This window comes from Lampetra planeri, chromosome 23, assembly GCF_965212315.1.
Source record: "Lampetra planeri chromosome 23, kcLamPlan1.2.h2, whole genome shotgun sequence".
In the NCBI taxonomy this organism is placed as follows: domain Eukaryota; kingdom Metazoa; phylum Chordata; class Hyperoartia; order Petromyzontiformes; family Petromyzontidae; genus Lampetra; species Lampetra planeri.
In genome coordinates, this window is record NC_136129.1 from 5,211,454 (window position 1) to 5,234,828 (window position 23,375).

Below are 23,375 nucleotides of genomic sequence, written 5' to 3' on the forward strand. Positions count from 1 at the left end.
CCCTGTCCACCGCCACTTAAATAGAAGCCATGCTGCGGGTCTGAGCCCCTGAAACAGCGAGAGTTGAGGCCGGGAGTTTCAAAGTCTATAGGAGGGGAGGCGGGGACATCGGGAGAAGAGATTAGGGAGCGCGGGGAGCCAAGAATTCGCAGTCGAAAGGAGGTTGGAGGCTCAATAGTGTATGCGGTAGAAAACCCAGGGATATATGTGAGACCAAGAGGGAAGTAAATCGAGACATCTAGGACCTTGCAAGCGTCTGAGGACTTGTTAGTCTCTGAAACCAGCAATTGAAGAGACCAGGCCACCAAGAGGCTAGGAAACGCAGAGTCAACAAACCAAGAGACCAGGATTCTCAGAGCCCAGACGTGCAGGAGACCACAGATCTAGGAGATCAAAGAACAGGATTCTAGGTGACAAGAAGACAAGGTGCTGAGATCAGGAGGTCAGCTGGCAAGGAGGCCAGAGGAAACCAGTATCCGAAGAGTCAAGGAGATCAGTGCTTCTTGTAATGGGGGCTCCATTCACCGGCTGCCTGGCCTTAGGGCTCATGCTCGCCGCCTGGAGCCTCGGCTCCACCTCGGAGCCTGGGAAGGTTCGGCCGGGCCGTCAGCACGATGAGGTAAGTGCGCCCCCCATCCTGGAGAACGGGACGTTAAGAGGGCCCACACGCAAGGTGGCTCGGAGAGTCGGAGCGCCGCACTCACACCGCTGAGATGCTGGGTTCATATCAGAGCAGCTCTGCTGCTTGTCGTTGAACTTCTTTCGCACCGTACGTAGCCAAGCGTGCTAATCGGAAGTGCGAAACGAGTTTTCAATATCGATTATTTAAAAGTGCGCAGCTCCCAGTAGCTTCCTAATATCGTCCAGGAAGAACGTTCCAGACGGTCGCAGAAGCGCGTCTGAAAGCGCGCGATGCAGTGGATCGTCTTTGTTCGATGGCCAGACAAAAGCCGCTGCTGCGAGGATGACCGCAGTTCGCGTGATGGTGGTTTATGCTCCCTTGACGAGATCAGCAAGGTGTTGCGGTTAATTTGCGACAAGAACTTTGTGTGTGTGTGTATACAACGTTCGGCGACCTTGTGATGCGGCCGGGTCCTCAAGTGTAACGAGTTGATGGGCTCTGTGCTTAATTGGGATACACTCCACAGTTCTGAGACTTAAAAAGGATATCGGTTTGAAGGCCAGTGTCCGTTTACATTCCTCGCCACCTTCACCAAATCTGCAGCAACCAACGTGGTGAAGTATGGCCAAACGACCCTAGCGGTGAGGGGAGGCTCTCATCCAGCAGTGGATCGACAGGGGACTGTTCACTTGCGTCGTGCGTGTGGCACCTCGAGTGAGAACAATCATGCATGCGCGTGGATTCTGTACTGCTTTACAGCACGCGCTTGTATGTACGCAAGTATGTTGAACTTCTTTCGCACCGCACGCAGCCAACCGTGCTAATCGGTGCTCGGGAAGGACAACAACAAAACAGTTTATAGAAATTAGCTTTCAATCTTAGGGGCCGTCCATAAATGGCGTCACGCACCTAGGGGAGGGGTCAGACATTTGTGACGATGTGTGACGAGGGGGGGGGGGTGAGAAATGTGACGTCAGATAAAAATGCTCAATTTTAAATAAATATAGACAACACGTTGTACTTAATTAAATAGACTTTTTAATAAATGTTTTTCTCCTACAACATCAGAGTGCTGCGCCACATTAAATACGCACTACAATGACAATAGTTTAAAGCGATTTGAAGCATGTTTTATTTGGGGGGGGGGGCAGAGCTTTGTGACGTCATATTTGAGGGGGGTCTGACTTTTTGTGACGCCGTGTGACGAGGGGGGGGGGGTCAAAAATCGTCCAAAATCGCGTGACGTCATTTATGGACAGCCCCTTATATGATTTAAAAATGCATAGCTCCCAGTGGCTTGTCCTGGGTAGCATTTAATTAACCACTTCGAAAGCCGACGGCTAACTATCATGACAAAATCCGTTTGCATATTTGCAAAGTTAATTTGTTTGCTCTGTTTTTTTCGTCTTCAAGTATTTGCGCAATAAGCATTTTTGATCAATTCAAGTAACGACACTTTGCACTGAGATTTCGTTCGCCTTGGATAATTCGTTAAGACAGTTTTCGTGGCCACATGTTACAGCCGACGGACGGATAGAGCGAATGCATTAACGCACCAACATTAATTGGAAATCTTTCAAGAATGATGATGATGACGACGATGGTGATGCTGGTGGGGTGTGCGAGCAGAGAGCGGTGGGAACGGCGACCGGGCCGTGTCCCTTTGGGGTCCCAGGCCCCTCTGGCCGCGATGGCCTGCCCGGACCCAGCGGGACCCCGGGAACTCCTGGGGTCCCTGGCCTGCCTGGGAGGGACGGGACCCCAGGGCTCCCTGGCAGAGACGGCCCCGCCGGGGAGTGCGGGGAGCGAGGAGACCGGGCCGAGCGAGGGATCTGGAAGCCCAACATCAAGCAGTGCGCGTGGAACGCATTCAACAACGGCCAGGACCTGGGCAAGATACAGGTGAGGACACCTGTAACAGGTACAGACGGTCCATACCTCAACTCCTTATCAGGGCATACCTTATTGCAGACCAATTCAAACCTTATTAGTCACCCCCGTGTCCTTATACATCTCAACGTTCATCCTACAAAGTCCCATCACAAGGGATAAACACAAACAAATAGACACATTTTTTTGCCGTATTGAAACAGCTGTACTCCGTATGGACCTGATAACTCAAAATTCCTCTTGATGTGAAACTTTCGTGACTGCAGGAATCCATACTCTTTGGTTCTTTCGGTAAAGTCACGTAGGTAGAAAATAAAATCAATCACGACGTTTCGGGCGCAACACAAGCGTCCATCATTAGGTGGGAAAGCATGGTCTGCTGCTGAGGCAGACTGTTTTGAAAGGTTTGAACTGGGAGTAGCTCAAGGATTATAAAGAAGTGGCCGGAGCAAGTGATGTTAATGTGAGAACTTTACATTTGGTTGACATTGAAGTAGCAGAAGAGACTGTCCTGTTATCTAAATGGTCCCAATCAGAAGTGGACATTATACCACTTATTCTATTTTATACCTACGTGACTTTGCCGAAAGAACCAAAGAGTATCAATATCCCTGTTGAAGAATACGGGTAAACCGTATGGGTTGACAGGTATGAGACGTCACCTGTATATATCACTTGCACATGGACATCATCTATAGATATCACTTGGACATAGACATCACCTGTACGAAACGGTGGACGTTAAAGATCCCAGGACATCATTTACAGGCCATTGTGTGCCGGTGTCATAGTCCCACTTTGGCAAATTGGAGAAAAAAAGATATACACCACAAATCACTGCGAGAACTTCGTGACAAAAAAAAAACGTCACGAGACTCACTTTTTTTCGATTTAAAGCTTTCGTGACTGCAGGGATTAATTTTCTTGGTTCTTTCGGTAAAGTCACGTAGAAAAAAAAATCTGTTGATATGAAAATTCCTTTGTCAAGGCGCCCTTCCTCCCCTAACCCAGCTTAAATATACGCTGCCAAGCTTGGTGGTGTTCCTTCAGACGCTGTCTTTCCGACAGACCTGTTCTTCACCTGAGGACGGCTGCTTGCGTTGTGGCCGAAACGTCGTGAGAATTGTATTTTATTATGTTTATTTTTATTATTTTATTATTTCCCTTCTACGTGACTTTACCGAAAGAACCAAGAAGAGACTCACTTTGTCAGTGACGTTTTCCTGGCCAAACAAGCAAAATAATACAACAATAATAATAACCATGAATCTGCTATACACAAGCTTCTTCTTTCGTGCAAAGCCCATGGTAAATTTAACCTTTTACCTTCCCCCCCCTCACTGACCTTCACTGCCCCCCACTTCCCTCTGGGCGCCCTTCCCTACCCCCCCCCTCCTCCCTCCCCACAGTCGTGCACCTTCACGAAGGAGCGTGGTGACAGCAGCGTGCGCGTGCTCTTCTCGGGCGCTATGCGCCTGCGCTGCTCGGTGCCGTGCTGCTCGCGCTGGTACTTGACCTTCAACGGCGCAGAGTGCTCCGGCCCGCTGCCCATCGAGGCCATCGTGTACCTGGACCCGGGCAGCAGCCCCTCCGAGACCAACGCCTCCATCAACATCCACCGCACCACCAGCGGTGGGTAACCCGCCGGATTGTACACGGTGGCTAGGAGATGTCGATGACCTCGCCTGGTGTACACAGGAGGTTGTGGGAACCAAACGCCTCCATCAACGTCCACCGCACCACCAGCGGTGGGTAACCCGCCGGATTGTACACGGTGGCTAGGAGATGTCGATGACCTCGCCTGGTGTACACAGGAGGTTGTGGGTTCCATCCATGGATGACTGTATTATACGAATGAGACCTGCGAGTCAAGGAATGTATGGGTTCACGCCTGAGTTAGGGTGGGCGCCACGGTGGCGAGATGTTAACTACCTCGTCTGGTATGCAGGTGGTCGTGGGTTCAATTTGGACCCTGACGCCTGCTGTATATTTGGAGTTTGCAAGTTCTCACCGTGATCGCGTGGATTTTCCCCCCGGATCCTCCGGGTTTTCCCCTCCACAATTAGAACCAAAACGTGCGTTTCGAGTATTCGGCTGCTGTACAATTTCCACGTGAGAAACCAACTTCGTTGAGCGTATTATTCGTGGCCAGTTCGCTTGTGAAAAAAAAAGTTATATAGCTCAGTGGGCCTTACCTGGTAAAATACTAAATAGTTAAAATAGCGAGAGTTAAATAGTGTTGTTGTTGCTGCTGCTGCTGCGGTGGTGGTGGCGGCACGGCACGCGACGGACGACAATCGGAGGCTGACAGATGTCGAATATTCGACTGGGAGCGCAACGATCAAATCGGCGCTCACTGCTCGGACGAGCAGCGCACGACTGGCGATGGACTAAAGTGGCAAGCAAATCGTGTCAGACATCATATCGCGTGATCGGCATCATTTGACAGATGAACATCATTTGGGTGACGGGCATGGCCGGATAACGACCCATCAACAAGCGTTGCTCAACTCACGAACATCGCTCAACTCACGAACATCGCTGACCGATTAGCGTCATTTAACTTTTTAAAAAAACATGACCTAAATGATGACCGCTTGTGGAAATTAGGCGAATTCCACCGAGCAAGATTGACGACCAACACACAAGTGATGGGCATTCGACCGACGACCACACCCCCCCGCCCCCCGATCAAACTTACAACCGAATGACCCTTCCTCCTTCTGTTCGGCAGGGAGTTGATCAGCAACGTGGCTACGATCGCGTTGACGTTAGCACCAGTAGATGGCTTCAGGTGTAGCCCTCATGGTGAATGTCGGCAACGTTGAAGCGAGAGTGGCGGCTCCACCGATGATAGTCATCGGTTTTCAAATTTTTCAAAGTTGCTGTGCACGGGCCGCCGGAATGCAACAAAACGCCAAATCGCCAGCAACGAACGGCACTATTAAATGTGCAATCGATACGAGTTAATAAGTGTATTGAATTGAGCGTGGTTGTTTTTAAAGAGCTTGAGAAAAAAGAGATGATGGGAGGTGAAATTCCGAATTGGAGAAGGGCGAGGAAAAGAAGCGGAGGTGACTTTGACCTGCCGTGTGCGGTGGTTGAGCACGGAGTCCTCGCCATGGGTGGGCGAATCTGAGAGTGAAGTTTCGTGGGAACGGTAACCGTGGTCGTAGCGATATAAGCGCCGTGGAGGGCTCCAGAACCACCGGTGGGTGTACGGCGGAGGTGTATCAATTCTAGATTTGAAGCTTTCGTGACTGCAAAGATTCGTACTCTTAGTTCTTTTGGTAAAGTCACGTAGGTAAAAAATGAAATAAAAATTAATAAAGATTAAAATAATAAAAAAAATCACGACGTTTCGGAGGCAACACGTCATCAGGTGGGACCGTCACAGCCAGATTTGCTGCATTAAGAGGTGTATCAGCTGTACCTTCCCTTCTAGCCCCGCCCACCTCCCCCTTCTAGCCCCGCCCACCTTCCCTTCCAGCCCCGCCCACCTCCCCCTTCTAGCCCCGCCCACCTTCCCTTCTAGCCCCGCCCACCCCCCACCCTCCCAGTCCCTGACTGCCACATTTAGATAAGCTCCTCCCCCCTCCCCTGAACCAGTATATAAGATCTTGTCTCTTGGATTTCTCTTCACTTGATACAGTAAATTTGGCTGTGACGGTCCCACCTGAAGACGGAGACTTGTGTTGCCTCCGAAACGTCGTGATTTAATGTAGTTATTTTTATTTCATTTTTTTTTACTTACGTGACTTTACCGAAAAAAACCAAAAGTATGAATCCTTGCAGTCACGAAAGCTTCAAATCTGTACGGCAAGCTTCTTTCGAGCAGTGCGTAGCCAACCGTGCCGATCGGAGGCGAGCGGTACAACCCTAAGTGAATCGGCGAGTGCCCGCTCATCAGAGGTCGCAAACGGGTTTTGATTCCTTACCCGTTCCCGGCCGCACCAGGGTAGCAAATGGGTACCCGGCCGGGTACGGGTACCCGTTCCCTACCCGAAATGAGTGACAAACGGTCACTCACAAGTGACTCAGGGCCTACCCGTACCCGGCCGCACCAGGGTCGCAAACTGCTACCCGTACCAGCCGGGTACGGGTAGCCGGGTAGGGTACGGGTATTGGGTACCCAGTTGCGACCTCTGCCACTCATCAATCCGCCGGAGTGATTTTTTTTTTGGCGTTCGTGCGTAACCGTGCGTCTCCGCTGCCTCCACCCTCCCCCGCTTCCCCGTGCGCCGCCAGTGGAGGGTTTGTGCGACGGCGTGTCGGCCGGGGTGCTCGACGTGGCGCTGTGGCTGGGCACGTGCGCCGTCGGGGGCTTCCCGCACGGGGACGCGTCCACCGGGTGGAACTCTGTGTCGCGTCTCATCATCGAGGAGCTCTTCAAGTAACGGGCCGAGCCTTCTCGCTCGCTTCCCCCACTCCCCCCCCCCCACACATTGAAACCGTTCAATATTTTACTTTGGAGTATTAGTGTCGGATTATGAAGTCAGTAAAAAACTGGTTCACACACATGTTGTTGTATTGGGACTTTCTTTCACCGTACATGTCCAAGCTTTGGTAATGATATTTCATGTGTTAATTCCATCTACTTTATATTCGTGGTTCTTTTGGTAAAGTCACGTAGAAGGGAAATAATAAAATAAGAAAAATATAAAATAATAAAAATTCTCACGACGAAAATTATAAATTTCGTAACATTTTCTTGGTGTGGATTTCACACCTGATGACGATTGCTTGTGTTGCAGTCGAAACGTCGTGAGAATTTTGATTGTGTTATATTTTTATTATTTAATTATTTTCCTTCTATGTGACTTTACCGAAAGAACCAAGAATATGAATCCCTGCAGTCACGAAAGCTTTAAATAAAAAAAATCATCTACTTTGTTTACCCAGAAATGATTCAACAAGTGTCAACTCTTTCTGGAGGTTCCTGCCAAATTTTAACAGTTGGGCACAATGATTGCCATGTGTACTCCCAATTAAGTCATTTTCAGGTAATATTTTCTAATTTAGCAAATTTGGACCATAACACCACCACAAAATTGCCTACTCTTGCGAATGCCGTCACGGGATCAAAAATCTTGATTTGAAGCTTTCATGACTGCAGGAATCCATACTCTTTGGTTCTTTCGGTAAAGTCACGTAGGTAGAAAATAAAATAACACAAGCATCCATCATCAGGTTTGTGCCCAAAACTTCGTGATCTATTTTACTTTATACCTACGTGACTTTACCGAAAGAACCAAAGAGTAAGATCAAAAATGTCCACTGTGAAAGCAGATGGCAAGTAATATTTTTAAGATTAATATGCACAGTATTAAGTCAGGGAGGCTGCTGGATATTAACCGATAACACACAAATAATGTTTAAAACCTCTTGTGTTACTGTTGGAATAAAGTTTACTTTCGAATACAGAACTAATATTTAATAGAGGTTGATAATATTACACCGTCATCCCGGTTACTATCGAGTGCGCTCAAACATTTGCACTGCATTGACTTTCACACGCAATTGAAGGGCATCTCTTAAAAGATGCTACGGCCCACACAGCAAAACACATAACCATTCCCACCAGGTGTTGGTGGTTGTATGGAAATTAATAAATTAGGCAAACTCTGGGAAGTTAGAAAAACAAATTAAAAAAAAGTTTTTATTATACCACTTATATAGCGTGTTGCGTTACAAGACGAAAAACATTATAGATCAAAATGTTTCCAAAACGAGATTATGTTCAGATCAAGTCACAGAGCCTGACTCACGTTAACTGTACGTACCCCTATAGTAGTAGTGTGTCGTAGTGAGCAGTGCCGAGTGGTAACTCGGCTACTCACACGTATACACGGTACCGTTAAATTAAATAGTTCTCCGCTGAAAAAAAAAATTAGACTATGGAACTGGCAAAAATGACCACGAGGAGTTGCAAAAATTCTTCTGAACTTTTCAGACGATCAAACACAAGCTCGTTAATATCCAGTATGGATTCATCTCCCCACAAATTGTGATTTGTATAGTTTGAGTGGTCTCTCACTGTTAATATTATAAAATCAGCTGGAGATGAGGCTGGCCACCTTATCATTTTTACCAGGGCTTTGTGTCTAACTGGATACATTTCCGGGCCGTTGGTAGACTGGAGCAGATGTGTAACCAATAGCTATAGACATAGCGAGCGGAATTGCTGGATGTTGGTAGTGTGTGCCGAGTGCGGTGATGAGATGTTCCAGATCGCCAACCCAGACCCCGTCTGAAATCAAGCCCCGACTATTACGTGTATGGCCACCTCGCCACAATTTTAACATTCACAGGGCAGGTCCCACCTCTTCATGGACAGGTGACGTTTAACACCGTGTCATCTTCATTTTAAAGCCACTCAATCCTTCTGCCCGACGACGCGATGTCAGAGGAATTCGCGGATGACCCCTGTTAAAGATCTCGCCATACAATCATGCCCAAATCATCATCATCATATAGTCACGTGGCTGTACCTCGTAAACCGTTCTTATGCCATTCACTGGGGGGGGGGGGAATCACAGGCCCATAAGGCTTCACTTTTATTTTATAGACAGCAAACTGTTGCCAAACGACCACTTTTCCAGAAATTAGGGTAGAAAAAATTGGCAAGTTTTAAAAGCTCACCCATACCTCGTAAACCCGACTACTGTACAAAACGTTTCTTGCAATGCCTCGAGCTTGAGCACAGTTTGTTTTTCCAAAACAAAAACTCGCGCAAAGTGGACATTTTTGCCAGTTAAAAAATATAATAGAACCCAACAACAACAGCAATGTCACTGAACGCGCACATTCTTAAATATAAACGTCATTAAGTTATAAATGTTATTACTCCTAATTGCATCCTGTTATGTCATTAATTTATGAGTGATTACATGGATGTGCAAGCCCCCTGGTTAATTCATTAAGTCAACTACAAAACTCCGTTAATAAAGACAAGCACTATGTTGACATGGCAAGACGACATTCTAGCAATCGCAATGGCCGTAGCAAGATTCGTATGTGTTGATCGATTGATGTTCTTTAACTTCATCAAGGGTAGAGAGATCTCCCATATCTCCGTTGCAAGTGGGATGGGAGTAAAACAAGTCGCTTGTCAATTTGGGTCAGGTGAATGATGTTCCTACTCTGAGAATTATTGAAGATTTTTTCGGTATCGAAATCGTAGCCGACGGGAGCTCTTGCTCGATATGAACGCTCCGCAGATCCATTATCGGATGGCCGTGCCGAGGATTGAACCGTCACATTTCGAGCTCAGCGTGCCGACCACTACTAAACCACGCACGAGTCTGCCCGTAATTTAGAATGAGCGACTTTGAGTTTAACATCGCTTTTTTAATTGAAAACCGATGTCAGAAGCTACAGAACTTCGTCGAAGCCAGTTATGATTAGGTTGCATGCAAACAAATGCAATCCAACGACCCAATTTAGATCGTAGCAGGGACATCCAATTTGCACAAAATGTTTAACTGAAGTACACTTGAATTTGTGTTCAATTAGTCCAATTGCTTCCCATGGGAGACAATGAGAGCAGCCGGATATTGCCATGGAAATGGAACATAATGGGTTTCAAAGTGTTGAGATTGATTTTTTCATATGGCAATGGGTAAAAATCTCCATTTCAAACGTTTGGACTTAATAATGCGTATCGTCTCATTATGAACCGTTCATTCGAAAGAGAAACCCGTGATTAACTTGAACTTGCCGAGCACTAACTGTTCTAATAAAATAACAAGAGGATTTTTTTAAAACGGATTATTATATAATAACACTACCATCAATTATTTCAGTGATATTAAAGACAGATTATAAAAAAAAAAATATGATAATCTTACAAACGTACCAATCACTATAAATTACAATGAAGAAAACTGTGAGCAGTCCCAGTCCACATGAGTTTCTAACGCACGCTGTAAAGAAATCAGTCTGATACAATATTAATATTACAAGCGAGCCAAGTGAATCCACACAGTGAGCCTCCGATGCATGTACATTATCAAGTAGTCTCTGATACAGTATTTAGTGTTACAAGCTGGCCGGTACGGTCCATGCAATGAGCCTTAACTGCGCAGGTCATCGTACAAACTTGGCGACTGGATAGAGCCTTAAAAGCATTACAAGCCGGGCAACATCAGTCCACCCAATGAGCCTATGAAATGCACCATAAGACGGTCTCGTCTACACCGATAACATTAAGAAGACATCTCCAGCCAATGGACATCCCCATCCAGTGGAATAACAACGTCCGCAGACTGAAGCATCCTGTTCCGAGGTATAAATGTTTGGGCCGAACAGCTGAGAGAAACGCACTCCCCTAAACGTACTACCCTAAAGGGGTGGGGGAGGTAAACACAGTAGCGATGAAGCAATTCGGATGTGCAACACATTGTCACAACTCAGGATCGCGATTAGATTTAACAAGATATGTTGTTTAAACGTTATGGTTAATGGTAGTGTCGTTGTGATACTTTACACAGGAACGGTGGTTCCCAACCATTCTGGAACCCTTGGGCCAAACTTTGACATGTCAAGGACAACTTTTTGCAGACCACCAAGGTGGTATAAAACACCGTGCGTTTCCCAAACAAATATCCTATCTGCAAAAGTTCCTAACGTGCCATGGGTTTTGAAGCCCACTGATGGTTTAGTGGACCGCATGTTGGGAGCCACCGACATTGAACACAAGATTCGATTAATTTATCGTGAGCGTACATATGGGTTTATACGACTGGATTCATCATTACATCGTAACAACCCGAAGACACTGCCCGGTGCCAAACAGCCTGGTCCAACTCGTGAGCTTGCCGAGGCTGAAGAACGACCTGCGTCAATTGCGAGGTAAGAAACGCAACGTGGCAGCTATACATTGCTTTTACGTTTACCAAGAATCATCAGTGTAGTTTTATCCCTGCTCTACTGCTGGCTGTATAGAAACATCTTTATCTCTCCCCCCTACAAAACTGTTGGGGCCTCTGGTCAAGAGGAACCAGCGCAGAACAAATATTGTCAGATGTGATTAGAACATGTTCCTTGAGCGGATGAGCAATCTCTATTCCCATCGCCTGGGCTGCGCGGCACAAACATTTCTCATCTCGGCAGAGTTTACGTATTTTTTTTTGAGAGCCAACACTACAAATGCTGACTAACGTACCAAAGTAGCGAGCCTCCTGAAATGCGTCAACCAAAAACAAAAAGTCGACGGGTGACTTTTGTTTAAAAAAAATAAAAATGCAGAATCCTTCAAAAGGGGGCTCAGCCCAAAAGCAGCTGTGACATTTAAATGACCTGGTTATTTTAATTTCAAATTAGTTACATCAGCATCTAACTCTCACCTTCCCCAAATGTGAAATGTGAAAAACCAGATCAAAATGCCACGTTCCTATGCCACGTCAAGCGACTCGCGACCGTGGAGCCTTCATTACACCGGATGATGAGTTTACAGTATTGATCGATTTCCCCCCCTCCCCCCTCCCCCCCAAGTTACACATTTCAAGCACCATGAACATGGGTAGTATTAGTTTTTAACCAACGAAAGTTAAATGTATCGAGAGGAAATGATATGCGGACATGAGCCGCTCGGACGGACACGATGACGATTCTAAATTACAGTCAATGGGAGGGACAGGGACTTCACTTTCCCCACCGGGGGTTGCCACCTGTACTGGTTGCCCCAGGATCGTCTCCTCTTGTTAGAGGCGGCCGTCCAGGGAAATCTGCTCGTCTTCCGACGACATTAAAAGTCCTGTTTTATTTACGAAATACACCGCTCAAGGCAGGTGTGTGTGTGTTCCACGTGTACTTTTCTCCCATCCTTTGCTATTGCGAGATGTGTCTTCTTCCCATATGTCCCGGTTTGTTGTATCCCAGAGGTGGCAACCCGATTTACCACGAAAGGGAGGTGCAGCAAATGAGTGTAAGCGAGGGATTACAGTTATGGTTAGGATCATGGCTGGGCTTAAGGATGTTTTTAGTGCTAGCGGTTGGGCTATTGTCCGAGCCAAAGTTAAGAGTTTAGCCAAACCACAAGACGTTACTTATCGCAGGTATCCATTCAAATTTGACAATCGTCGCTGCAAGAATCCAGTTTTTGTGCTACACCTCCACTTCCGAAGGCCTTCGTGTAGTTTGAGAGTTTAATAATGTGCCCACGTTTCGTTGTTTCGGCTTTACCCACCATAAAAAAACGGTTAATTTTCGTGCGCCCTTGCGCAAATGTCAGCAAACCAGGTGGAAAAATCCCAAACTCCCTTCACCCCCCTCTCCCGCACGCCAAATTCACAAACACACTCCCACTGAGCGTGCGTGGCAACCCGCACGCCACAACAACGCAGCCGTGTCCCCACCCACCTCCAGGGTGAACACGCCTGTGGAGGGATTCGTCGTTATCTTATTGCCGTCCTTCCTGGAATGAACCGCCGATTCGCAGCAGCTCTGAGGTTATTATTGTGCTCACTGCTAGAATGTGCTACGTCGTACGCAAAACCTCTTTTGCTGCTGTTACCACGGAGCTGCACTGTTCGATGATTAAGAGATTAGCCGACAAAAAAGATCGACTCTCGATTAGAGCTGCAAATAGCGACCAATCGTGTCACCGACCGGAGCTCTGTTGCCATCGATTAGCCGTGAACGACTGGTACAGTATATACACGTTTGTTGTACTCTATTAGGCATTTCCATTAGTTATTTGCATGGGTTAGTGTGTGACACATAGTTGCATGGGCAGACACTGCGAGCCGCAGTAAGGCACCCCAATGAGATGAGGGTTCTCTGTATCGATCACCAGTAACTGCAACTGTGTGTGGCATGCCTGCTAGCTCAAGACACCGTGTAAACAGTATACTCGACTAAATAAATTTTCCTGCAAAGACTGACGATTTTGAAGCCGACCTAGTGAGACTAAAAAATATGAACTGTTGCAGCTCTCGTCTTGTTCACCCGATCCAAAGCGGTCAGGCTGGTAATCGAAGGGAGAGGGAGGGGAGGGGGGAACTGGGCCCCCCCCTCCCCTCCCTCCCCCCCGAGGCTCTCCCCAAACACGGGAACCTCGCCTACTCGAGTCATGCTCCCCCTATGGGTGGGAATCGCTGAACCAGCGCCGACTCCCAGTGAAAGTGGGAAATGGAGGGAAGATTTGCCGATATTCAACAAGTCCCGTTTTCGTAAAACGCTGGCAAGTGTCGTGTGCTCGTGTTCTTAGTGCACGCGGGAAGGAGGTATGCGTTGTGTACACACGAGTGGCGTAGGCCGAGGTGAATTGGCCAGCGCCGCCGTGCGAGAGTACCTTGGTAACAAGCGAGAGAGAGAGAATGCGGTTGTACGTGTGGGTGAGGATGCGAGTGTAGGAACGTGCGTGCGAGTGTTGATGTGCGCGTGCGTTAGGCGTAGAACTCCTTGGCGGGCGGTGGTTGGAAGACCGGCTCCTTGGTGTCGGCCAGGGCGTACGAGCCCTCGTCCTTCTTCTTCATACGGTAAATGAGAAGCAGCACGAGGAAGGCGGCGAATAGCAGCCCCACCACGCCGCCGGCAACCACCGCTGCGCAACCACAACAACAACCACCGCTGAGCACAGAGAACACCATACATGTGCACATCGACCACAACAACAACCGCAGAGGAGTCAAACTCGCTCACTCCACCCAAAGATTGCTCCGTTACTCGCACCCTCATACCCACTGCCCGGTCAAGTGCGAAACAGAAGTTGACCGTCTCACACGCTCAACTCCACCTTACCCAATAACTCCGCTACTCCACCACCCACTCAGCCACTCACTTCACTTGACCCACTCGCTCATTCGCCCTGTCCATCGAATTTCAATTCCTCCGCTTATCCACTAATCTCACCCACCCATCGATTCGCTCGCATCATACCGCACCCAACTTGCCCATTCACACACCCACTCGTCCATTCATCCCCCGACAAGCCCATTCAACCAACCCATTTTACTGGTAGTAACCTCTTGGTCACACCAGCCCACAGGGGATTATTCTGTCCGTCCGACGTGCATCCAAAAATGGGAGGGGTGGGGCTGGGTGGAGAGGTGAGGGTGGGGAGGGAGGGGCTGGGTGGGGAGGGAGGGGCTGGGTGGGGAGGGGCTGGTCACCCCGTGATGCCCTTATAAAACTCAACGTTTAACCTACTCACGCCGGCTTGTGCCCGCCCTCGCAGTCGGCCATATTTTCGGAATACACCACACGCCGCCATTGACCCTGGCCATTGGCCGAGCAACCCAACGTTACTACCAGCTCCCTCCGCAGGAACGTATTCTCACTCACTCGCCCTCCGACCGCCCCCACCACTTGCCCATACCTGCAAGCACCTCCGTGCGCTCGAGGAGGCTCTCCGCCGTCGTTTTGCGAGCCGACACCTCGTTGTTGACGGGCTCCTCGGGGCGGGGCCGGCCGGTGCGTGGCGTGCCCACCTCGTTAGTGTCCACCTCGTCCCCGTCGCCCACCTCGTTGCCGCCGTCATCCCCGATGTCGCCCACCTCGTCGCCGGCCCGCCCGATGCCCCTGCCCTCGGGAATTCGGTTGTCGTCCGGCGAGGAGACGGTGGTGGCCGCAGCAGAGGTGGCCTTGGGAAGCGCAAGACGCACGCGGCGTCAATATAAAAACGCGGAGAGCACGGTGCGTGTTATCAACGTGGAGTCATACGGTACATATTGAAGCATCGGACATGCCTTTCACTAAATCACCCAGGCTACCCTCGACCTAGCCTCGAAAGCAAGATAAGCAGATTTGTGCCTGGATAGTGCTCTGATGGGCGGTGCACGAAACAGGTTGTTCCAGGCTGCTGTGCGCATGCGGCTATGTTATGGCAAGGCGAGGACAACGCTATGCTAGGATGTCTTTGGAAGGGTGTCTTTACTGGACATCTGTGAAAAAGATCCTGGACACCTGTGAGAAACAGCTTTAGAAGCTCATCGGATTCCTCCAGTATAAATAAAGATACCGATGCTGGAAGGTGCCGGCACAGCTTTTCTCGGCTCGCTAACAGTTGGTGGAACCGCAGAGAACGCGCGTTGGGCCGCGTGCGTACCGAGGGCCCCACCTCCGCGGGCTGCTCGCGGGGTCCGGGCGGCACGGGGCGGTTCGGAGGCGTTGGCGTGCTCGTGACCGTCTCCTCGTCGTAATCCTCGTTGTCGTCGTCCTCGCCCTCCGTCTCCTCCGAGTCGGCGGCGTTCCCACGGGCGGGGGGCTGGGGAGGGGGTGGCGGGGGCGGGGGGCTGGTCCTCGCCGTCGTTGCTACCGCCGCTGCCTCCTCCTCCTCCGTGGCCGGGGCCTCACTCACCGGGCCCAGCGTCCCCACCGGGGGCTCGGCCTGCAGGCACGGACGGAAGATGGTGGCGCCAAGACGGCAATCAACCCCCATGCACAAAGACCCCCATCTGTTAGCGAGCACCTATGAAGGCCAGCACGACACACGAGAGGGTGGGGTGGGCCAGCACTAAGTCTCCCAAGTGGCAATGTCTACACACTGCACCAGGTAGTCATTTTGAGGCCGAGTTGACCTGGTGTTTGGCCAGGATAGGGAATTGAACTGGGGTCGTCGGTTTTGAAGCACAGCACGCTAACCACTGTGCCACCGCTCCCCAAACCCAACACAAAACCCAACAAATCAACGTTTAGCCACGGGGACTGGCAGGTAAGCAGGATGGGGACGGAGTGTGGTGGTGGTGCAGCGTGTGTACCTGTACCAGTGTGGTGTTGTGGTTCATAACTGCGTTCTATCCCTGTGGTCACGTGTATTTTTATCCAGATCCTCTGGTATGTCCCTCCACATTTAGAATCAACACGCGTTTCAATGCGACCTGTTGGCATAATAAGTAATATTTAAAAAAAACATTTTTTAAAGACACTTTTATGAAATGTACTAGTAATGGAAGAACTCCACGACTCCAGAAAGTGGCCCCGAAGCTTGCCATAACCGTCAGTTGACCGTGGTCAATTCCACCCAAGCCGAAACATAGCATATAAAAAATGTTTAAAAAGATATATTTTTTATTTTTATGATAGAATATAGTATTGTCATCAGTATGACATATCAAGTTTGCAGTCGATACCACATTGGGAAGTGCGTTCAAATTGAGTTACAAGATTTGAGGATACAACAACACCAACAACAACAGACTGATTTAAATGAAAGCGTGTAAAAAGAGCTATACAGCTCCGTGGTCTTTACCTGGTAAAATAAAGAGTTTAGTTTAACTGCAGCAGGACATTACGTACGGTGTGGGGATGTAGTGGTGACTACCTGCAGCAGCAGGCTAATGAGCCGTTTGCGATTACCTGCAGCCACGTAGGTGCAGTGCGTTAAGGCGGTGGCTGCGTTTACCTGCAGCTGGACGAAGACACGGCCGGGCTGGGCCCGGGGCTCTGCGTGCGTGTCCTGGTAGCGAACCGTGGTGGCCAGCTGCTCGCTGGGCAGTGTGGCTGGGTAGCGCACTTTGTCCTGCGAAGAATATCTCAGCACGTCCTCCAGCGAGACCAGGCCTGGGTAAGTCACAAAGATACAAAGATTTCCCCGTATAGTCTTAACAGACTGTTGAAGCGAGGCCTGCTAGCGAGGACCTATGAAGGGCCAGCATGGCAACACGAGGGGGTGGGTGTACGTACAGATACGCAAGCAAGCACTCATACATGCCTATACAAAGACAAAGATCCCCCGTGTAGCCTTTAACTGACTTTTGGAGCAAGTGCTGATAGCGAGGACCTATGAAGGCCAGCATGGCACCACGAGGGGGTGGGTGGCCAGCACCACGCCCGGCCGCCTTTGTATCGCCAGTGGCGATGTTGACACATTGCAGTCATTTGAGACGAGTCGACCAAGGGGTGACCCATGACTGGTTCAGATAATCATCACTGGTGGTGGCCGTGAGCAGGAAATGAACTCGGGTCGCTGGGTTCATAGCGCAGCGCCCTAACCGTTGCACTACTGCTCCCCACGTCATACACACACACACAGACGCGCGCAAGTACACAGATAAAAGCCTTGCACGCAAACTTACACAAAAAGGCACACGTGAAGGTATGAACACAAAACTCAGAAACTTAAGCATTCGTTGTTTGGAAAAAATCTAAGCATTACGGACAGTCAGAGAACTAGCTCATAGCGGGACGGGACACGAACCGGAGCCGGATCCGGAGCCGTAGTCTGCCTCTGCATCGTCATCGTCATCGCCGACCTCGTCGTCCGAGCCCAGGCCCGACGCCCCTCCTTGTGTGTCCAGGTAGATAACATCGTCCATAGTGTAGGGGCTCAGAGATGCCTGCACACGCGCACACACGACACGGTGCTTTAGGACAATACATGGCTCGATCATCATCACCATCGTGAGCCACGATCAACAGACTACTGCTGGATGAAGGCCTTCCCCAAGCCATTGTCACCTCTTGTGGTCCCGCATTGAAAAGCAGTCCCGCCTAGCAGCTGTACACAAAGCCAATTGCATTGGCCTGACGCCTGAAAAGGCTTGTGCATTATTTTGCTGCCACTGTACCGCTATATAAAGAGCACATTACACACCTCTATACAACATCTTTCACCCTACCTCTGTGCGCTGTGAAAAAGGGCCATTGCTCGAAACGTCATCCGTTACACACCTCTCTCCAAATGCAGTATTATTGATGATTACGTTTAGTTTTGTTGTTATTTGTGCTTGTGCACTACTGCTAAACGCAATGTTACCACATAACCTCTATGCAATTATCAACAAACCGGTGTTGCTGCTGCTGACCCAGTAATAAACCAGCACGTTTGTTCACGTGACGACTGTGTTGGGGTGGAAGAGGCTTTACGACAAACATTTTATTTACAAGATTGGACCCAAAATTTGTTTTTAATGAAAATCGGGTCGTTGAATGTTCACTTTTCACAAAGCAGCAAGCATTTGGATGCACCCTAGGAGGGATGTTGGGCAGAGTCGAACCCAGACAGGGATTCAAACGTGCAACATCAAAACTGCGAGGCGAGCACTCCAACCACTCCACCACCCAGCGAAATAAAACCCGATGTCATGGAACAACACAGCACACACGCCAATTCGAGATATTAACCACGCAACTCAAAAACAAGATCATATACTACAGCCACATATCGATTACATCACACATACAACGCAGAAACACACAATCAGCTGCAAGGCAATTGATTTGCTAATTCCCTGCAGAAATTATGGGGTGCCCGCGGTAATCGAACCATCAACGCAGTGTAAAATGGCTCAGCGGGGAGCACGGGCCGATCGCGAGGCTACCACGCCACTTTATGAATGACCCCGAAAACCACTCACACTGCTATTTGGGCTCCCGAAATCCCCACGTGCCTTAAAATTCCCAGGCTGCCTAAATCTCCCATCTCACCAAATGTGATGACACTGGAGGCTGCCTCGAGGCTCACGTCTGTATAACAAAAAAATAATAATCAGAAAACAGATGGACAGCTTCACACACTCAACATTCTTCTTGGTTCTTTCGGTAAAGTCACGTAGAAGGGAAATAATAAAATAATAAAAATAAAACATAATAAAATACAATTCTCACAGACGCTGTCTTTCCGATAGACCTGTTCTTCACCTGAAGATGAATCCCTGCAGTCACGAAAGCTTTAAATCGAAATTTACACTCAATATTCCTCAAAGCCCACCCATCCACCAGCCTCCTGTTAATCTGTCCACGATAAAACCAAGAGTTTTTTTTTGGTTAGACCACGTAAATATAAATGTGCCGTGAAACCTGCCACCACCCAACACAGCCAAGAAGGTTCGTCATGTAAACAAAACATGCGAATTCGTCACTAGTTCACCACTGGTGTGCTGGAGTAAACCCACAACATTTACAGTTCTAGTAAGCCGTTTCTCGCCTCTTCTTCAGGCGACAGCCAGAGTTGCCGAGAAATTATAAATGTTGTGGTTTTACCTTTCCAACATACCAGTGTGCTGAACTAGCAACGAACTGGCATGTTTTGTTCATGTGACAAACCCAATTGTCTGTGGTGTCGGGTGGTGGCGGCGGCTTTACCGACACATTTATATTTATGCGATCCAACCCAAAAAAACCCCTCTATTATGGATCATATTGGTCACGAAAGAAAACGTGTTAAACTGATTAAACCTCAGTCGTTCAAGAATCCTCCTCACTCCTGTTTACCTCTCTCACCTCTCCCCAGCTCATCTGCCCACCCTCCCATTCCCCTCCGATCCAAGGCGCAATTGTTGCCTGCACTCACAAGCCAAAATCCCATTATGACATGGGGTTGGCTGCTCGTATTTTCTTTCTCCATGTGCTTCTACCTGTGTCGCGTCTCTCGTCACATCCACTGCACTCATCTTGAGCCTCCAAATCCTGCCATCTCACCCTTGGTCTTACTCTACTCCTTTCGATCTGCCCCTGTGACATTCTCCAGAGCCCTTCCTCATTGCATCTTCGTTTCTTAGGAACATGTGCCGAAACCATCGAAGTTTTGCCTCCCTTCCACAGACATTCATAATCTCAGCGAGGTCTCAACCCTTTCAACCTCTTAGTGCCAGCCAGCATCAATCTCTGCACCATGAGTGTCCACTCTTCTTCTAGTTGCTCCTTCGGGTCTGAAAAGGCCCTGCTACTGAAAGAGTACAGCTAGCCAGTGTGCAGTTTCCAGGTCATGCAGGGAGTGGTGCTGTTGTTACAGAATATGGTCACACCGCGCACGCCTTAGCCCTGTTCAACATTGCACCAAAATAATAAACAGAAGATAGCGGAGGCACCGAACAAAAAAAACGCGAGAAATTCTGGAAGCGAGATGACATCGAAGCCAGTAAAACCAACAACACAAGCACAAAAGTCCTTTGGTCAGACCATAAATCGGTACCAGCTGTGGTGATAAACCTTAGAGCTACCCTTTGCATTTTATGGCCAATTAAAGTGAATTATGAGATAACCGACTCATTGGAAAAGATAATTCACTCACTCTCCTGACAACGAAAGGGGTACCGCAGAAGATTTGTCAACTCAAAACGATAACGGACCAGTGAGATTTCCGGGGTGGGTCCCAAGGACTGCAAGTCAATCACAGCACAGACTCCCATAATGCACCATGAGAATCAAAAAAACAAAAATGGCCGTGGTGCTGCCCCTCTTCAAAACCGCCATCCCCCTACCCCAACCCACCCGCAACCCCTCGGCCGACCCCTGACCCCGTCAGTTTGTGCCGCAGTTTTAACTTTCAAAAGGCATACCTTCTCAAAGGACTACCATAGAGGTCATGGTGCGTGTTTTCTTAGGACAATGGCAACGCTAAACCTCTCATGTGAAGTGACCAAGCCTCTTTATTCCCCTTTTATTATTAAATTCTAGTCTCTATAGAAAAGAAAAACAAATTAGGAAAGCGAAGGGGAGGGGTTTTAAGAACACAGAAATGTCACTGGCTAGTCGCGGGGCCACTCCCGAGTCTCAATGCACGCGTCGCCGAGACAATCACAGGGCTGTTTTTGCTCGGAATTTGCGGCATCTGCGTCTGTTCTTTGTGCCTCGAATCGTGCAAATGAGCGGACGCAGTGCCCTCAGTCTCCGGCCTCAAGACCGTGCCCACCCTCCTCCCCCCTACACACAATGGCAAAGATGGCTGAAGTGGGGGGGGGTATTCCAGGGTGAAGGGTCCGCTGTGTTGAGCCAAATAACTTTGGCACAGTGTGGAGGTAAATTAAAATAGGCGTTCGTGGGAGTCGGCCATTGTGTGGCAATGTCAGGGCCCATAATCCAAAGTCTGAAAAATTACTTACGATTAAAAAAAATCCACGAAACGGTCCTTGTGCAATCAACTAAAGCATGATCACGCAAAACTTGCCACCCATACGGAGCTTCCCAAACCATTTTAATTTGTTATTAAACAAAACTCGCTTTTAATTTGTGCCCCCATCTTGTCAGAACTCGGAAGCCAAGCAGCCATGAGCCTGGCATAGTGTTTGGATGGGTGAACAACTTACACAAAACAGGTTGCCATTCGACTGTGGGACCTATATTGTAGGCAGCAGAGAGCAATGTATCAAAATCTATTGTCTTGCTGTACTTTTAAGTCCTCACGCTTATGCGCTCCACCTTCACCCACCCACAACTGAATAGCATAGTTATGTTTGTGTAAAATAATACCAATGCCCCGCATGGTAACAGGAAGCTCTGCTTCAGCAGTGGATTTACAAAAGCGCCAATCTTTTGACAATCACTAAATCCCCAAGGTCCTGTCACTCATCTGCCAAGTACTCGTATATGGCAGTTTCGCACAGTTCAGGAGTGGCCTGACCCTGATAAGACATAAATGGCCATTCACCGAGTAAAAGTTCTCCAAATGTGGTCAAGGCATTGGTGCACAAGTTACAAAAGTCTATTTTTGCAGGTTAAATCAATGAAGCTTCTCAAAGTTATTTATTGAGTGGCTTAAGTTGGAATTGAACTGGCGATCCAGGAACCGGGAGGCTAATTAAGGAATTGGGTGTCACTCCAAGACAGGCAGCGGTCTGCGAACTGATCATTTCAAAAGGTGCTGGCTGGCTCGGCTTTCGCAGGAGTCGGCTCTGTGAGTCACCCAGCCATTTTCACCCCCATTTCTTTTGTCAGCAATGTTCAATTAAAAATGTCACTTTGTCTTTGGTTATATCTGAAGTAATAGCTTCCCTTTTGTTTGCATTACATTCCTCAAAAAGAAAGAGAGTTAAAAGAGGAAATTAAAATTATCTGAATTTTCAGTTCTAATTAAAGCAATACTTTAATTTTCGGCAGTACGCACACCAACGTCGAGCGCACCTCATCGCCAAGACTAAATTAACGAGGCTTCAACGACCTGGGTTCCATTCCCAGCAGTGAGGCACAATGCGAGTGCCAAGTGGCGACTGAACCTGGCCTGGGCCTCCCATAGTTTAACTGGGACCTAATATAAGCAACTGGTGTAGTGCACAAGTATTTATCATCGTCACCCATGATCAATCCACCGGTGGACAAAGGAAGGCCTACCCTCAAGCCATTGCCATCTCTTGTGTGCCTGCGATCTTTTCCGTAATGGCAGCGCACAAATAATGGTAAAGGAAAAATAACAGCTAAGCAGGCACAAGCCTCGATAGAGCTTTTATGTGTATCCACAATGAACTAACAGGTTGTCATAGGGCTGCAGGGCTACGTTGCAGGCAGGAGAGAGCACCGCTGCAACAACAAAAAAACACTGTTGTACTGTACATCCATGCTCCCACGCACAGTCCGTCCATGCTTTCATGAACCCATATTGACCAGCTTGGCAAAGCATGGTCAAATAACTCCCATAATAACACATTCATTTTATTTCACAATTCATGCTAATTGCACCCTGTACCGCAGTACATTAATTATATATAAGGATGAAATCCTAGATACTAGCTACTACCAAGCAAATTAAAAACCTACTACCAAGCAAAATGAATAAACGAATAAAGAAATGGCACCAAAACAAAAAAGGCGCAAACAACAACAAAAAAGTTATCACAAAATAGAGAGAAATTAATCCATAAGGTCACATCCCAGATCACAATCCCAACTTCTCAACAAAACCAGAAAACCTTCACAGGAGGGGCGGCGACGGCGGAGTGGCAAAATATTACGACGAATTTAAACCAATTCGCACCTCCGACTAGCACGGTTGGCTACGTACGGTGAAAAAGAAGTTCAACATACATAAATGCATACAACCCCAATCGGTCAAACGTCCAAAATGTGATTGCCTATTTTCAGAGTATAACTGACACAGCATGGGAGACGACTTCATCCAGCAGTGGGCTGACAAAAGGGCTGCACGTGTACAGCAATACCACGGTTTACGTCGGGGATGCGTTCCCGAAAAGGTGCGACGACAAAT

At 48.4% G+C, this 23,375-nt stretch overlaps 2 protein-coding genes across 3 annotated transcripts in view; one reads left to right on the forward strand and one right to left on the reverse strand.

Moving 5' to 3' along the window:
• CTHRC1 (collagen triple helix repeat containing 1) lies at positions 1–8,804 on the forward strand. The gene is made up of 4 exons (XM_078604854.1): positions 1–619; positions 2,252–2,524; positions 3,922–4,144; positions 6,761–8,804. The coding sequence occupies exons 1-4, from the start codon at positions 509–511 to the stop codon at positions 6,907–6,909; spliced, it is 756 nt and encodes a 251-aa protein (XP_078460980.1). The 5' UTR covers positions 1–508; the 3' UTR covers positions 6,910–8,804.
• Positions 8,145–23,375, reverse strand: part of LOC144726291 (uncharacterized) — a 23,549-nt gene continuing 8,318 nt past the window's right edge. The window contains exons 2-6 of one of the 2 annotated variants that reach the window (XM_078604853.1): positions 17,655–17,793; positions 16,860–17,017; positions 15,576–15,845; positions 14,835–15,099; positions 8,145–14,060 (exon numbers count right to left, since the gene is read on the reverse strand). In XM_078604853.1, the coding sequence (XP_078460979.1) occupies positions 13,903–14,060; positions 14,835–15,099; positions 15,576–15,845; positions 16,860–17,017; positions 17,655–17,793 (990 nt within the window). In that variant the 3' untranslated portion in view covers positions 8,145–13,902. Of the gene's footprint in view, positions 14,061–14,834; positions 15,100–15,563; positions 15,846–16,859; positions 17,018–17,654; positions 17,794–23,375 lie in introns of both variants that reach the window. The other variant, XM_078604852.1, reaches the window with a different exon arrangement.

Bases quoted from the DNA above. Each gene is read 5' to 3' on its own strand.
- CTHRC1 (XM_078604854.1), top strand. From the start codon at position 509: ATGGGGGCTCCATTCACCGGCTGCCTGGCCTTAGGGCTCATGCTCGCC. The intron at 620-2,251 runs GTAAGTGCGCCC...GTGTGCGAGCAG, and splicing joins CGGGCCGTCAGCACGATGAG to AGAGCGGTGGGAACGGCGAC. The intron at 2,525-3,921 runs GTGAGGACACCT...CCCTCCCCACAG, and splicing joins AGGACCTGGGCAAGATACAG to TCGTGCACCTTCACGAAGGA.